Raw genomic sequence first — 17,810 nt, forward strand, 5'->3', positions numbered from 1 at the left:
CATCATTCCTGACCACTAGTCCTGTTAGCTAGGGATGATGGGAGAAACTGGAAAGTATTTTTGCTGGAAGGGGTTTTTTCAGATAAGTAGATCTCGTTATGTTGAGCAACACATTTTCAAAAATAAATAAATCAGTATCTGGTGTTCCACATTTGACTGTGCAATATATTCCTAAGCATTGTTTCTTTTTGTTTTATAGCTAATAGGCCAGGCTAACTACTAATATTTTGCATTGTGAATCTAACAAATCTGCTGAGACAAACCAAAAGGTCCAGCTGATCCAACATTCTCTTTCCCACAGTAACCAGTTAGGGATCTCTGGGAAGATCGGGCAACAACCTTCCCTCCATCTGTCTCTAATATTCAGAGGAATACTGTATCCAAATCTAGATAATCAATAGCCATTGCAAGGCCTGTCTTCCACAATTTTGTCTATTTTTTAAAAGCCACTAGCCATCACCACATAAAGTAATGCATTTCAAAGGTTAATTACATGTTGTACAAAGATGTACTTTATTTTGTCACTGTCAGGCAAACTCCTCCAGGGACAATTGCAGAATAATGTGCCACCACTAGAAATACCCTATTTCTGGTCACCTCCAGGCCACAGCTCTGATGGTGGTGGGAAACCAAGAAGGGCCTCTTGGTGCATTTTCTTACACAGGCATCCTTATGTGGCAGGAGGCAATCTCCGAGTTACCTGGGTCACAAGCTGTTTTAGGTTTCACTAACAACACAACCACTTGCAGTGGTGTGCGAGATACAAACCAATCCAAAGCTTTATGTGGAATTTTTATTGGGCTACTAGTAAACACTTTAAGACACTTACAACTCAAAATTGCATATAATTCCTTTAACATAGTTTTAAACATTAAGAGGGTAAATTAAGGTACTAAAAGCTGTTAATATATAGCTGAAGATTTTATATTATTAGTCTCTTTAGGAACAGTCATGGGGAAATAGAAAATTTGACTGGTATTGTATACATTCATTACCATTACACATTGGTTTTATGGACAATGTATTTTTAGCAATGGCATTTTTCATATAAAATCTAGTGACAGAAAACTTTCTGAAATATTTTCTACTACGTTAACATTTCCCTTGCACACACTTCCCCCACCCACCTCAAGCTAACACACACTCAAATGATTTAGCCTTTCCTCCTATGGAAAGTGCTCAAAGTTCAACTCCTCACAGAACTAGTTACATTAAAAACCCTCATCAGTCAGCATAAAATTCCATAATGCTAAACCTTTTTGCTTTCAAAAAATTTGATCTCTTGACTATCATGAATCAAGGACAATCAAAGTTTACTTTATTTGTATACTCAGGAGATGTGCTATTTGGTTTGAAGTAGCATAGCTTTTATAGATCAGTGATCTGCTCAAAGAATTACTGGTACATAGAAAATATGTTGGTGTCCTTCAAGGCTGACAATTTTTGTAGGTTCAGCATTTGAGCTGCTGAGATAGAATTACTGTCAAAAGCTCCCTCAGTTTCTGAAATAATAGTTTGTAATTATACATCACTTCTGTTTTACTCTTTGTATCTCTCACAAAACTCCTGAAAGGCCATTGTTACTCAAACATTACAGATAGAAAGCAGAGGTTGAGAGATAGACCATGACTTGGAGGGCAATCAAGCACCACTCTCTAGGGCATGTAGAATAAATAAAAGTCCAATTACTACCAGAACCTATCCTCCTTTAACTTTTTTTGGTAACAGAAAAATTAAACAGACTAGGACAAACAGGAGCATCAGAACTAGTGACTAGAAATATACCTCCACTTATATTTGTAAGCAAAACTCAGCTGATTACCATGAATCACTGCCACACAGCACAGCACTGGGTGTTAATTCCCCCCACTGTAGGCTGTATGGTCAACAAATTAGTATTTTAGCCCTCCTTCAGGCATTTCAGTCAATCCATACTTGCTCTCCCATCCCCTGCAGTCACTCCCCAAGCATCACCTGCCTAACTTCTTATGGGCCTTGACCAATTTGTGTGACAGAATGTGGTCCTTCATTAACCATATCCCATGAAGTTTAGGGCTTTACAAGTAATCACCAGCACTCTGAATCAGTGTTAGAAACTGAGATGGAAAAGCTAGGAGCCAGGCACCAAAAGAGAATGTCTAGTCGCCACTGGGGAGAAGTTGGCAACACTTTTTATTTATTATTTTTATAAGCGTGAGCTAATATACAATTCACCTAAGTGGCACATGGTTAATATCACATTTTAGCAGAAATTGTTAATACATGTTTAATTGGTGCTTACAATAAAAATATTGGTACCGTACTTCAGTCTTCAAAACACTCTACTTTTTACAGTATTGTTAAACTCCTTAACATATTGTCTACCCTTAACATATACTTCAAGGCTTCAAAGCACATGCATTTCTGTAATCCTTGAGTGTCAGACAGGTGCAAAAAATGGCACCCTGACTTTGGGAGGTGTTCACAAATGGAGAATCTTTAGGTGCAAAATGCACCTGGCGCCCTGCTAATTTTGAACCCTGCTCTGAATTATGTAGCTTCTTGGATGGCATAGAAATTTAATAAATATCAAACAAGCAGATAAAATACTGTTAAAGAAAGCAACTGTTTTCACAATTCTTCCTGAGGTGAATTTGATTAAGAAGGTGAGTCATCATATTCATGAAGCCTTCACGACGGCAATTCCTTAAATAGTACCAAGCCAAGAATTTCTTTATTATGAGCTGTAGTAATGAAGAGGTTAAACTAATCTATGACTAAAACTTTATCAAGTAGACTCAGAATTTAACTGGAATTCAGCTCCTGAGTACATCACTGTAAGTAATGGGAATCCCACATTCCTTGCTCTAGGCAATAAATAAGTCACTGCTGGAACGAAGAGAGAGAAAAGGAAAGATCACATCTAGGTTGCCACTGAAGCAGGGTGCCACCATCCTTCACACAAGTAAGCATAATCGCTTCACAATGCACAAGCTATTTCATATACCGGTACCTAAGAGGAGTTCTGCTGGATCAAACTAAGGACCAATCTAGTCCAGCATCATGTTCTCAATGGCAAGTCAGATGCCTACAGAAAGCCTGCAAGCAGGGATTTCCAGCAACTCTTATTCAGAGGGACACTAACACAGGAGACAGTACACAAGCATCATGACTAGCATTCACTGATAGCCTAATCTGCTATGGATTTGTCTAACCCTCTTTTAAAAACATCCAAGTTGGTGGCCATCCCTACATCACATGGAAGCAAATTCCATAGTTTAACTGTGTGCTGTATGTGACCAGCTTCTTTCTCCCTCAACCCTGAATGGCAAGGGGTCACCTAAGTTTTCATAATGAGCATAAATCAAAAGTGAATCCACTTGGGTGCATAATGCAATATGAGTACAATGTAATATTTGTTAGAGTTACCATTTAAGAGACTTTTTGTGAATCAGCCTTTCTACATATTTAGCCATTGTGGCATGCTAGAGGATTTGCCTTAAAAAGCAATGACAAACCTAGACAGCATCTTAAAAAGGAGACATCACCTTGCCAACAAAGGTCCGTATAGTTAAAGCTATGGTTTTCCCAGTAGTGATGTATGGAAGTGAGAGCTGGACCATAAAGAAGGCTGATCGCCGAAGAATTGATGCTTTTGAATTATGGTGCTGGAGGAGACACTAGAGTCCCATGGACTGCAAGAAGATCAAACCTATCCATTCTGAAGGAAAGCAGCCCTGAGTGCTCACTGGAAGGACAGACTGAGGCTCCAATATTTTGGCCACCTTATCGGAAGAAAAGACTCCCTGGAAAAGACCCTGATGTTGGGAAAGATGGAGGGCACAAGGAGAAGGGGATGACAGAGGATGAGATGGTTGCACAGTGTTCTCGAAGCTACCATCATGAGTTTGATCAAACTGTGGGAGGCTGTGGAAGACAGGAGTGCCTGGCGTGCTCTGGTCCATAGGGTCACGAAGAGTCGGACACGACTAAACGACAAAAGCAGAGGATTTGCATGTGGGAAACTCAGGTTCGAAACCTTGCTCAGGTCAATGGGTAGCCTTGGTCAAGTCATCACTCTCTCTAAGCCAGGGGTGGGCAACCTAAGGCCTGTGGGCCAGATGCGGCCCAATCGCCTTCTCAATCCAGCCTATGGAAAATCTGGGAATCAGCATGTTTTTACATGAGTAGAATGTGTCCTTTTATTTAAACTGCATCTCTGGGTTATTTCTGAGGCATAGGAATTCGTTCATTCCCCCCCCCCAAAAAAAAAATAGTCTGGCCCACCACATTGTCTGAGGGACAGTGGACCGGCCCATGGCTGAAAAAGGTTGCTGACCCCTGCTCTAAGCCATACTCATTCCACAAGGGATCCCCCAAATGTAAACTTTGCCTGCCTCACAGACTCCTCACAAGGACACCAACGCTCTAAGTTCTTTGGAGAGGAACCTCCCTGTGAAGTTCAGTAACCTACTTGTGTTCCTCTTTCCTGAAAGTGACAAAGGAAGTGAAATAACAAGTGAACAGAGAAGTGGTGCAGTCTCTGCATGTGAATTTACCAGCTCCATTAAGCTTGCTTAAACCAACGCTTGGTCACATTTTGCAATAAAAAACTGGCAACTTCCGGGGCTATCCGCTAACAACCTAAACCTCAACCAACACTGGATCCCTTATCAAGGAATTATTAAGGACACTTTTAAGGAAAAAAAATAATCCCATTGTTTCACTTACTCACTTGTCAAAAGGCAAAAAGTTGCCAAATGTACAGTCTTAGCAAAATTGTCCACTGCAAAGAAAAAAATAGAGTTCTGTTTTTATAGGTAAATGTATTGCAACGTAGCTGCAAAAGCAAAGGGGCTTACATGGACATCACACATTTTAAAAATCTAGTCAATAAAAAAAATCCTTTTGAAATGAGTTTAGAGCAACATGGAACAACAGTAACATCAGAATTCAACCTTACACAAAGCACAGGTGAAAAACATGTCATTTGGATACACAAAAGGCCCAACTCCAATGCACTTGGAGGGCCACAATCCAGGCACCACTGCTGAAAATACTTTATTATTGCAGCATTGAAAGCACTCTCTTGTTTATGGTGACTCACAGTTTATGTAGGGAGGAGTCTATATGGGAGAAAGTGATCTTTAATGTATCACAGAGTAGACTCAGGCTGTGTAAGCCAAAATCAGTATCTGGAGTTCAGCTCAGTAACCAAGAGGCAACCTGTAGGGCTCACAAAGAATGACCATCACACATTTTCAGAACTCTGACAAAAGATACACTATTGGACTTCCAACCTTCAGCTGGTCCAGACTGTCCATATGGAAAGGTGCATGCAATGCCCATTATAAGAGTTAATTTAAAAGGTTGCAGAGCATGCATGACTATGGCCAAGTCCCCGAGTCTTCAGAAAAGGGCACAGTGGACATATCAGTGAAAGCTTACAGAACACAAGCTGCTACACAAACATCCAAAAACATTGCAAGGCCTCGGGTAACTCCCAAACAGCTATCTACTTAATAGGGAGTATGAACCCAACAAGAGGAAGAATGTCCTTTAGATCCTTTCTAATAAAATCACCCACCATCTGCATCTGTCTTGTCAGGATTGAACATATTAATTCATATCCAGTTCATTACTTTATTTTAGCCATTCATACACTGCATCTGATACAAATGAAAAAGAGAAATAAAAACATAATGACACTGTGCCCCAAATCTCCAAATGACCTCGCCCAGCAGTAGCATATAAGTATTAGAGTAGAACCCTGCAGAGTGCAGAACCATGCAAGGTTAACTTCCACAAGGCAGAGCAGCAGTTACAGCACCAACTTCTGGAACCATCCCACAAGGCTGGAGCAGAACCACTGAAGCACCATACTCTTTCCTGCAATCTACACAGATTGTCCAGAAGGATGCCGCTTTTTTTGTAGGGGGTTACTGGGTTGTTGCTGTTTTTATTTTTATTATGTATTTTGTGGTTTTATATTTTTATTTTATTCTGTAAACCGCCCTGAGACCTCCAGGTATATGGTGGTGTATAAATTAAAATATAAATAAAATAAAATAAACTAGTGGTACTGAAAACTGTCAAGAAAGGAGGATCAACAAAGCCATGCTTCGCAGCAATACAGAACATCCATCAGGGTAACCAAAGAATTTCCCATCCTAAACTCCATCCAGAAGCCCAAATTTAAAAGAATTTATATGTAATGACATGTATCCAATAAGCAATTGCCCACCCAACCACATTGCCAAAATAGGAATAATTTCTCAACACAAGATAAATCTGATTTCTCAAGACAAGGAGATCCAAGGAAGGTTCCCTCAGTAGACGGTCTTGCAAGCACCTCTGAGAGATGACAACATCACTTCCTCCCTCCCTTGAACCACAAATAAATTTCACAGAACTAATTTAGTCATCCCATAATATGACTTTTAATAGCCAAGACAAAAAAAGCTTGAAAAGGCAAACTGCCAGATAAACCACTCCATTTGAATAGTTGGATGTTCAGCAGTGACCCACCTCTGATAGCTACCCTAGGTTAAACATACACACCACCCCAAAAGCTCACCCAAACAAATCTAATGATGATGCTAAGCAACAGCAACTCATACCACTTCCAGGTGGGAATTCACTGAGTACCCAAGACAAGACTCTCAAGGAAGCTGCAGACTGCAAATGGAGAATATGGGGAAGACTGAAGAGGACAACAGTCTCACAGGATAGATCTAAAGCACGACATCCAATTATATTTCTGTACACTATTGGATAGTTAGCTGCTCTGGGGGCTCCTAATGAGTCAAAAGGTAGGATAAAAATATAAAATGCACTACAAAAGTGACTCATCTAAGTAACAGCTTTTAGCCCTCAACATTTGAGATACATAAAAGAGAACACTGGCACGGTTTTGCATCTACCAGAACAGAGTGGGGGTGCAGATGAGAGACTTCAGATGAAGGACGCAACAACAATTACCCGCAACAGAACTCCAGGTTACAGAAGCTGAAGCAAGGATGATTAATGATAACTAAAACAATAAACGCCACAAAATCAAAGTGCTGTACAAAATACACATAAAGGACAGGTCCCACTCAATGGGTTTATGGTTCAGACAACTAGATAATGTAAGTTTAAAAATGGAGACCAAACACAAATAGTCAAAGATTGGCTGGAAAAAAATAAGCCTTAAGAATCTACTTTAAAAGAAAGAACATCACTTGAACTATTTCAGGAGACAAAAGACCTAACAGGAGGCAGAAATCCCTACATCACCCCAAAAACCACAACCATTTGCTAACCTGTTGTTTCCTTCATGAACACAATGCTTCCAAGTTCCATCTGGCCAAATGAACCAGACCTTAATGTTATCACATCTCATATCAATTCATTATACTACTATGCTGAAGCTGGAACCTCTTCAATCAAAGAATATTAGCTATCCTTCTAGCGCTTATTTCTGTTGCCCAATCCTGGCACATCTCTTATATATTAGGAGCTCCATCAGCTCAAGAGTGAAGTTCCTCACCAGTACTACTGATACATACCTCAACTCTTATCACAGTCCTGGAGTTAAGATCCCAAGAACATAACTGGGCCCTACATCTAATCATCAACCAGTATCTTCTGCAACTGGTGCTAAGACTTTCCAGTTTGGGTTGACATCCAAAAGTAACTGCTCCATTCCACTTAAATTATTACCCACCCAGAGCCCTTGGCAAGGGAGAATGAACACTAAAATGCACACCTAAAACCAGATAAATTGGGGCCCAGAACTTTAATAGCTAGCCTGCAGAGGGTACTACTATGCTTACAGGCTTACCCATTTTTAAAGCAAGCCTGGTCAGAGCCCATTTCCCTGCGGGGCTGAGTTCACACTGAGGTGCAAGGCTGCTTAGTGCACACAGTAGTTTCCAGATATACACCCAAGCTGCCACCACCTCTTTTTTTAAGCATCTACCTAAAAACATTACATGCTATGTGGGTGTAAATAGCCCTCAAGGCACAAACGCAACAGGGTCACCACTATCAGCCTCTTAGGCCACATATAAAGCACACACATCCCCAAGAGAATCCTGGGGGCTTACACTTAAGGGTGCTAGGAGTTATAGTTCTATGGTAGCCAAACTACAGTTCCCGTGATGTGGAAGGGGTGTGTGTACTTTAAATGAATGGTTTGTCTGCGGACATCGTCCCCTTTCACCTAAATAAACAAATGGTTAAGCAAGCCTTTCATTCCTCCCAAGGCTTCTGCTGGAAAATACATCCATTTAAGCCCCATGGCCCGGCCCCACCCTTCAAGAAAAACCAACAACAACACTCCCAGCCCCACCTCTGTAGCCTCCCCCAGGTGGAGCAACCCCCGCTCCCAATGTCACTCCCAAGCAAGGCATGCAAGGGCAAGGGCTCCTTCCTTCTTCCCTCCATCACATCCCAACTGTGACCCACGTCGTCACCCACGGCCTCAAGACCACCGCTGGGCCCCTCCCACCACACTCGCACGCATACACACCTCGCACACCCTTTGCATGCATATACATGAAGGCCTCACCCCCCTCTCACCTGGTCCCAGCGCCTCCATGGCGGCGACGGCGGCGGCCTCGCTGCGGTCCCCTCCGGTCCCGGCCGCCCCGGGCCCCGCAGCTCCAGCCGCCGCCGCCGCCGCAGCGTATCTCTTAATTTCGGGAATATTGGCTCCGGTGTGAGGGTCAGTACCGGGAACGGGGGGAGAGCAGGAGGCGGGGGGAGAGGGCGTCCCCGCCTCGCCAACCGCCCGCGGCCGCCTCGGCGGAACCAGCCCGGCCGCCCAGCGCTCTCCCTCGGCACCGGGAGCGCCTCTTCTTCCTCCTCCTCCTCCTCCCCCACCCGCCTCCGCCTCCTCTTCCTCCCCCTGCTCCACGCTCGGTCGCGCGTGTCTGTGTGTTGGGTGATGTGCGCGCACGCGCGCGCGTCTTCTCGGCCCCGAGACCGAGTGGACGGTGCCAGAGAGAGAGGAGACTGTAAATGTGCGTATCCGCGCTGCGGCCACTGCCGCTCGCTGCCTTTCACTCAGGCCCAGGCCGTGCGTGTGTTTGTGCGTGCGCGCTCCCTGTGCTTCCCTCCGGCGCGCGCCTGCCCAGGCCCCCTTTCACAGCGCAGCCGCCTCAGCTGTCACCTCAGGCGCGAGTGCGCGACTAGCTCCGCCCGCTTCAACCAACATCCCCCATGTCCGCGGGGGCGGAGGAAGAGGGGAAGGGCTGAGGCGAAGAGCCGCGTAAGGTGCACGCGCGGCGCGGTATATTGTTCCGTCCTCTTCGCCTCGAAGGTGTACGCGCGTGTAGATCAGCTTCCTTCCCTCGCCCGCTTTACCCCGGTCCGGCAGAAGACCCTGATGAGCGAGCGCTGCATGCGCTGCCGTCTGGGGCTGGGGGGGGGGAGCGCGCTCCCCCCGCGGGCTTGTTACCGTCTCCCTCAAACACAAACCCATGCACAGAGAGGCTGCCGCCGACCTCGCCCTGCCAACTAGAGGCATTTAAGCACAGCGGGGGCGCCGGCCATTCTTTCTCTCCATCCCCCACGAATGTCCCCACTCAGCAAGAGAAGAGACCGCGCCAGGACTTCAGCCCTTTCGGAGGTTCTCAGGGAGCTTCGGTCTGTGGAGCTCCAAGAGTGCCTTTGAACATGTGCGAAGTGTGTTCTCTTTTCACACCAGCCACAAGTACTACCCCACCAGCCATGAGCCAACCTGTGATGTGGGGGGGGGGGGGAGAGAGAGAAAGGGAGTTCTAAGAAGGTCTATTTTACAAGAGGTGCCACGCAATCATATCCTTGGCTACTCAGAAGCAAGCCCCATTTAATTCAATGAGTCTTGCTCCTAGGTAAACAAAAATAGGCTTGTGGCATTAAGCAGATGCCATTTACCCCATTAGAGGTCTTGCACACATAGCAAGCACTACTCATCAATGTCCCACCACCAGTCCCCTGACTCTGAGCCGCCTTCTCCTGAGGGTCCAACTTGGGGTTCCCCAACTGGTGCCTCCCACCACTCCTCTGCATCCAGCCAGCCCATGATAGTGTTATTTTCCATTTTTACATCCTCTTTCATGGTAAAATGTTTGCTTCAACAGCAGAAAGATTAATGCACTTCCCAGAGTTTCCCTGTAGAGGATCTATGGCTATTTAAACACCCAGCAGTCATAATTATGAGGCAATTAAGCCCAACGCCAAAGTCTGGGCATGCCAGCATTTCCCATTTCACACTGCCCCGCCTCAGGCCCAGGCCCCTAAGGTTGCCCTTCAATTCCTTCTTTAAGGCCCTTGCAACTCTCACCAGGCCACAGCCCTCATTGCCCCTCTTCACACCTTCCTTGAGTATTTTTGCATGGCTGGCCTAGAATGTGTCCTTGGACACTGATCATGCCAATTGCTAGTCTGGATAGAAAAGTAAAATTCACGTTTGTTGATCTGTCCATTTTTGCCTCTGGTCATATCTGCCATAGGTATGTGGCACTTGTATTGCCCAGAATGGAATACATCCCCTGGGCTGAAAAGTTTCCTCACTACTGTCCTACTTGTATGTCCCACTGGAAAGGAAATCTCCAAACATAGCACATATGCCAGCATTCTGACAACCCAATCCATCTTCTTAGATGTGTCTCCCATAGCTCAACATTTCAGAATCACTCGTTTTCCAATAGCTGTAAGCATAATTTTTTAATGTGCAAAACTATAGGCTGAAAAAAGATATATGGGTGCATTCCTCCCAGCACCAAGTGTGCTGCTGTAGCTAGACTTAGGAGACAAACACACTCTAGGAGGGTTTCTTAGAAAAGAAGAAAAAAGAAATTACATAGTTTGGAATATAAATTATATAAAGCAGGTTGTTTCTCAAAGGCTCTTCAGCTAAACTGTTACAAATTCAGTTCATCTTCAAAAGGTGCTGCAATCCAATATTCCACCCCAAAAGGTAGTTGTGGAAAGTTACCAAATACACACTCACACGAAAAATAACAAATAATAATGTTAGAAAGCATACTCAGCGGGAGAAGTAGTAATGGTCCAATCCCTGTGTTCCCTAATTTTGAACTACTTCCTGTTCTTAACAAGCTACATTTAAAGCACGCTGCTTCCACAAATTATTCTGGGAACTGTAGTTTATCCCCACACATAATTACAATTCCAACCCACTTCACGAACTACAGTTCCTAGGATTCATTTGGGTGGGAGCCATGGATAGCAATTCCACCTTTCTCTTGCAGCCCTCAATGTCACCTCCCCTGCTCCAAATGCTGTCCCCCCAAAGGTTTCCCCAACCCTTGGATCAGATTTGGGGATGGGGGCAAGGGCTGCAGAGCCTCCTAAATGATGAACAAGTCCCTATAAAGTTTTGATCAGGGCTGGCCTGAGGCATTTTGTTGCCTGAGGCAAGTAAGTATAAAAGCCAACCAGATTGGACAGTATCCTCCACCACATAGAGGGCAGCTAAAATTAGTTTAAGACAGGCACCGTTTGGGGGGCCTAACCCAGCCTGCTAGTCAGTGTAATCCGGCACCTGTGGCAGTTTATTTCCTGGGGTAAAATCCTAAAAAAACCTCAACAACTTCAATCCTAAAAAAAGGTCAAAAACTTTGGTTGGCCCTCACGGCCCTTCACTTCATCAAATCTGGCCCTCTTTGAAAAAAAGTTTGGACACCACTGGTTTAAGAAATATGAGGCAGATTGCATGGTACACACACAGTACTCTTTGTGCCACACATCTCACGAAGTGCTGCCTGGGGAGTAAGGGCTTGTTGAAGTGAAGGTAAAAGCAGAAATGGCAGGTGTGTTAGCAGAAAGAGGTAACTCTCAACACAGATTGCTCTACTCCCCTACTTTCAATAAAATTATTCTCTCCAAGGCACATTCACTTAGCAGCATATTTCATAGAAATCGATGGGCCTTACTTTTGAGTAAGGCCACAGAATTTCAACTGTGGGGGTAAAATGAAAGGTTGTCAAGGAACGGGGGGGGGGCAAGAGAAAGTGCTACCTGGGAATGATGCTCATTTTGGGCTGTCCCATTTGTCATCATTAGCTTTTCCAGTGATCTGGCATGAAAATTTATGCACATCCATTTTCTAAGCATTTTTGCATACTCAATAAGCATGCAGCTGCTACCTGCAAACCTCTCACACCACTTTCTTGTGAATTTGTGCTATAGCCAAATTAACCTTAACCTGGGGAAGGGAAGAGGGGGGGAATAATAAGAGCAAATTCAGGCTTTTTCATACGCTGATCATCATAATGATTCTTCTAATCACCCTGAATTTTAAAAAGCTCCAGTATGGTTGAGCCATCAGCCTTTATGACTGAACTCAATAAAATAGTAAACATACCAGCAAGCTTTCCTTCTGAAAGCCAGCCTATATTTGCATCTCTAGTGGATAAATTAGCACATGCACATTTGCACCACAGGTGTTCACCATGTCTTTTAAGGCCTTAGCAGTGACTCTAATTGCAACTCTCAAAGATTACAATGATTGCAGACTTCCCCATTCCTGCTACTCAAAGACCTTGTTAACAGACAATATTGGGGTCAAAGTAATAACTTCTGCACAGCTTCTCCAGTTTTAAAGCCTGGCATCTCCAAAACAGAGATCACAGGATCTGAACACACCTTTCCTGTATCCCATCAAAAAATTAACAGGTATATAGTTCTTATAGAATTCTAGAGTTGGAAGGGACCTTGTGGATTATCTAGTAGTCCAGCACCCTGCAATTAAGGAATATGCAGCTGTCCCATATGGGGAGCAAATCTGCAACCTTGGCGTCATCAGCAGCACCATGCTCTAACCAACTAAGGTATCCAGGTTAGGGTTAAAATAGTTTAGAAAATATTTATTTAGGTGAATTCAAACTAATAAAGCAGAGAAAACTAACCAATGTAGTTACCAAGAAACTAAATGATGAACAGAAAGTTCCCACTTCAAATCTCACCTTAGCTATAAGTCACAGAGTTATCCCAGACAGGTCTCAATTTCTCAGCCTCACCTCTTCGCAGAAGAAAACATGGGGGTCGCAAACTTGCCCTACCTTACAGGACTGTTGTAAGAACTGCTGAGATAACATAAAGCACATCCATATGGGGTTCTTTCTTTGCTGAGAATGCACATTTTGTGTGTGCAAATTTAAGTGAGGACATCCACACATGCGCACTTCAGGTTTTACGTCCAGATTCATGACCCGATCTTTCCCATCCACAGTAGTAGATGGTCTTTGGTGGGAGTTTCTTGAGCTGTCTCTGTTATGAATTCCCTACCCCCCATTCCTATTCCAAGTGGGAAGATTTTTGGGGAGGGTTATTCTTATAGAACTGCACAAACCCCAAGTACAGTTCTGGATATGTATACAGGTATTAGTTACCCATGCACATATACCTTAAAAACAACAGACAAACCTATAAATCATTATGGGCACACTCAGTTATCCATTTACCTGTGTGCGCACACTTAAAACACATTCACATTTATACCCCAGAACTATGCAAAACCACCGCAGCAAAATAAGGTACAATTTCTTCATTCCACATCTGCTCTAGGGACATGCTCCTTGTTGCTCCTGGCCTAGGTACATTATTACACTTACATGTTAAATTTTAACAAGCAAAAACTTGCCTGAATTTTATCTCAATGTCTCCTTTAGCATCATCCTTTCTTCAGCTAAGAACATAGCCTTACCTGGAGCTGCCAGGGACCTTTTGCATGGAACGTACATGCTCTACCACTGAGCCACACCTATCCCATAGTCCATGTTCTAGCCAAACAAGCATCTTATATATAAGCTTCTATTGGTATATGCAATTGTAATAATTAAGGCAGCTCAGGTGTTTTCAGTTTCATGTCAAAGCATTCCAAGGGAGCCACCCTACATATACTTACCTGCAGGTAAGGCTTACTGAATACATGTGGGACTTACTTCAGAGTAAACATGAACATGCCTGGTCTGTGTAGTCAAACTGCTAAGCACACTTGGTATGAAGTAGGTATCTTTTAAATCGCAAGGACTTACTTCCAAGTAGGCAGGCTTAAAGGTCTGGCTGTAGCAACCCTTTTGCAAATAAATTAGATGTATTATCTGAAGCCCACCTACATACTGAAGTTTTCAAAAGGACACACAAACCCTTAGGATCACAGTCTCAGTGTGTGTGTGTGTGTGTGTGTGTGTGTGTGTGTGTGTGTTTGCTGTCCACTGATAAATGTGATAGCTCTTCTCACTGGCATTAATGATTGATTAGTACCCAGCAGCTAATAGTTAACACAGAGAGCACAGATCAATAGCAATCATGGGATGTCACTCAGAATTTGGCAGGAATGAAAGACACTGGTAGGGAGGAAATTAGCTGGTATCATTAGCCCTTGAGCAGTTAAAAATAAAATAGGTCCCAATCCAAAAAGGCAGTAAAACACATGCACTATTCATACACAATTTATCTTTAAGGCTGCAGTCATAAACACACTTACTAAGAAGTAAGCTCCACTGAATGCAATGGACTTAACTTTCACCATATAAGTTAGTCAGGCTCCAACACTCTACACCTTTAATCAGATGCTAACAACCTATTTTCATTTTTTGCAAGCCTTCCTAGAGGGATGAGTTTACTAGTGGGCAGCACCTGATTAAAAAAATAATACAACTGTTTCATCTGTTTTACAGTACTTGTTTTATTTTATGTTATTTTCTTTTAATGCTATGTTGTTTTGTGATTAACAGTTTATAACTATTCCTAATTAATTAATTAATTGGCATACATGGCTTTGTGTTTTAAAAGTCTGAAGTTACAATCCTGTCCTTTCTTCAGAGTGATTTCATTAATGTTAACAAGGCTGCTCCAAAGTGCCTTCCAGATTGCAGCTGTATGTATTCAGACTCTTTTATACAAAGTGGGGTCTTGTGGCATCTTATGCTGTTTATGGTGGCATAAGCTTCTGGGCCACATTGAAATGAGCAGAACCACTCCTGGTGGTGCAACTGAGTTCACGTGTGGCATCTGCTGGTGTATACTGAATTTGTACCTAATATTGGAATTGATCTTACAGAGTGACACACATTCTTATCTGTAGTTTGGAGAAGTGCACCTTATGGTACTGAATCAAAGAACTGAAGAGTTGGAAGGGATCTCAGAAGTCATCTAGTCCAACCCCTTGCCATGCAAAAATCACAGCTAAAGAATCTCTGGCTATCCAAACTTTGCCTAAAAACCTCCAATGAAGGAAAGTCAGCTCCACCCCACATAATAATCACATGACGTAGTGCATACACACATTTTGAATGGCAATGCCCATTAACGGGGGGGGGCAGCCTCCTCAAACTTTTTATTGGGGGGAAGCCCCTGTGAGTTGGCTTCTATGTTTCCTGCTGTTCAGTATGCCACAAACTACCGGTACTACACAGGTAACAGGCATGGAAACAGAGAGACACCCCTCCCTTATTCCTTGTATATCCTTGCATATTCTAGAGTCCACCAAAAATACGGTCTATTGTATTATTTCCCTATGTTGGCAATTCACCCATCCATTATAAAGCAGAATGGGATTTAAGCAGCTATGGCATTGATTGCTTCTCTGGGAAATGTTTACTAGGCATGAACTCCATAGTAAGATTTATTTCCCTTTGATGTCAACTAATAAAGTGCAATGTCTTTATATGTAATTATATATGTAAGTTTGGTATTACAGTACAGTACTACTATTTGTACACTGAACTTTAGGCAGTTGGAATAGCTTTGCTGAATGGCTCTTAATCCTTCAAGTGCTTAAGCTTGCTAGAGTCTTTCCATGGTCATCACCAGGCAATTTGCTACTCTTCCTGGATACCACATGCGGTGCTGGATTTAGGTGAGCCGAGGGGGCATAAAATAATCATTTTCATCATCATATATTTATATGGATGTTGTTGTTTAGTCGTTTAGTCGTGTCCGACTCTTCGTGACCCCATGGACCAGAGCACGCCAGGCACTCCTGTCTTCCACTGCCTCCCACAGTTTGGTCAAGCTCATGCTGGTAGCTTCGAGAACACTGTCCAACCATCTCGTCCTCTGTCGTCCCCTTCTCCTTGTGCCCTCCATCTTTCCCAACATCAGGGTCTTTTCCAGGAGTCTTCTCATGAGGTGAGATTTATACAGATACCTATTGAAATGATCGATAAAAAAGCAACTATTTAAAAAATTGTGAAAATAATAAATATTTTTTTTGGGGGGGGGAGGCATTAAATTTTGTCCTCACTCAGGATGCCAAAATCCACCCCACCACACCTATCTATCGCCAACAACGTGGAACACAGCAATTAAAACCTCTACACTGTTACCCATCACTATCAAATCACATTCAAAGTCTTTTAATTAATATAGAAAGCCCTAAGCAACTAAGGTCCAGGGAACCGTAGATTCGCTGTACCCTTATATCCCAGCTCAGTCACTGAGATCCTCTGCGGGAGTCCAGAGATTTGGAGACATCTCTAAATAGGGATTTGGATTGTTATAATTCTATATTTGTAAAATAAATTAAAAATTAATATATATGTAAAAAGGGAGGCTTGGGCGGTGGTGAGTTGAGGTGAGTAAGTCTGCTTATTCCTCCACTGTGTGCTTTTCAGCACATCTCATTTGTATTTTTTTTTTTAATGGATGGGACTGCCAACTCTCAGACAAGTAAAGACAAGCACTTGACTCTAATAGAAAAACATAATAAAAATGCATCACATCAGGTTTTCCACTATCAAACCAAATAAGGCATTTTTGTACTCTTATGTTGAATCTCTAACAATTTAGCTTCTTTTCTTGCAGAATTCTAATAGAGACATGTTTCTCTCTGCTCATGTGTGATGCCTTGTTTCATGTTACCTTGCTTACCTATTTAATGCACCTGGTCAGTTTTATATTATACTGACCATTGACTATAAATAACATTCAGCTGTTGGCAACATCCATAATCTGAAATATTGTCCTGACAAAGGTCTCAACGGCCAATATTTCCAATCTTTACTTAGCTGCATATTTTGTGATTTTATATCTCTGCTGAGGCTTTTGTAACCAAAGAGTAATTGCCTCATTTGTATACCTATTTTTTCCTTGAATCAACACAGGCCTGATGACTCATCAGGATCATTGGCAACATGAAAATCTGCTAAAGGATCCAGTTCCCATCACAGACCTTGGTTTTGAGGTCAGGGCAGTGCCAGTGGCTTTATATGCTCCAACTTGGCACATTAGGAGAATTCATAACCAATTTGGCACATGGCTATAAAAAGAAATTAGGGTGTGCCCAAATGCACCAAAATATGGTTGATATTTGTAGCAGCAAGCATGCTATTGCTTGCCAGTGGCTCAGGCAGCCAGTTGACAGAGAGATTATGTTGTGCAGGCGTAGGATTTTCATTGCCTAAGCAAGTGTTACCCAGGATTACATTTATTTATTTAATTTATTAGGAGAGTTAATAACCACTAAATAACATAGTGGTGTACAATAATAAAAAATAAAAGCAGATAAAAATAAGATACGTAATTATTAGAAAGCATCAAAATTGCCCACAAATTGCTTTTGGGGAAAGCCTGACGGAGCGAGGTTTATAGCGTCCACCAAAATCTAAACAGGGTTGGTGCATGTCTGACCTCAGTGGGTGGAATCTTCCATAGGTCAAGTGCCACTGAGCTAGATGACCTGAGCCAGACTACCATAGACTGAGTGTGTGGCACATGCAGCACTACAATGAGGGTCCCCATGGATGACCAGAGTGAATGGACAGGTGTATTGTAAGGAGATCCCTCAGAAATATATACAAACAATTCTTCACGCCCTCACCTCTCTTAGGGAAATA

General features: G+C 43.0%; 1 protein-coding gene across 1 annotated transcript in view; it reads right to left on the bottom strand.

Annotated features, from left to right (window-relative positions):
• Window positions 1-9,060, bottom strand: part of LOC309375692 (protein argonaute-4) — a 30,518-nt gene extending 21,458 nt beyond the window's left edge. The window contains exon 1 of the mRNA XM_081921596.1: window positions 8,545-9,060. Coding sequence (XP_081777722.1) covers window positions 8,545-8,563 — 19 coding nt within the window. The 5' untranslated portion in view covers window positions 8,564-9,060. The remainder of the gene's footprint in view (window positions 1-8,544) is intronic.
• Window positions 9,061-17,810: the final 8,750 nt, after the last annotated feature.

Source organism: Podarcis melisellensis (genome assembly GCF_964234715.1).
Source record: "Podarcis melisellensis genome assembly, chromosome: 8".
Lineage (NCBI taxonomy): Eukaryota > Metazoa > Chordata > Lepidosauria > Squamata > Lacertidae > Podarcis > Podarcis melisellensis.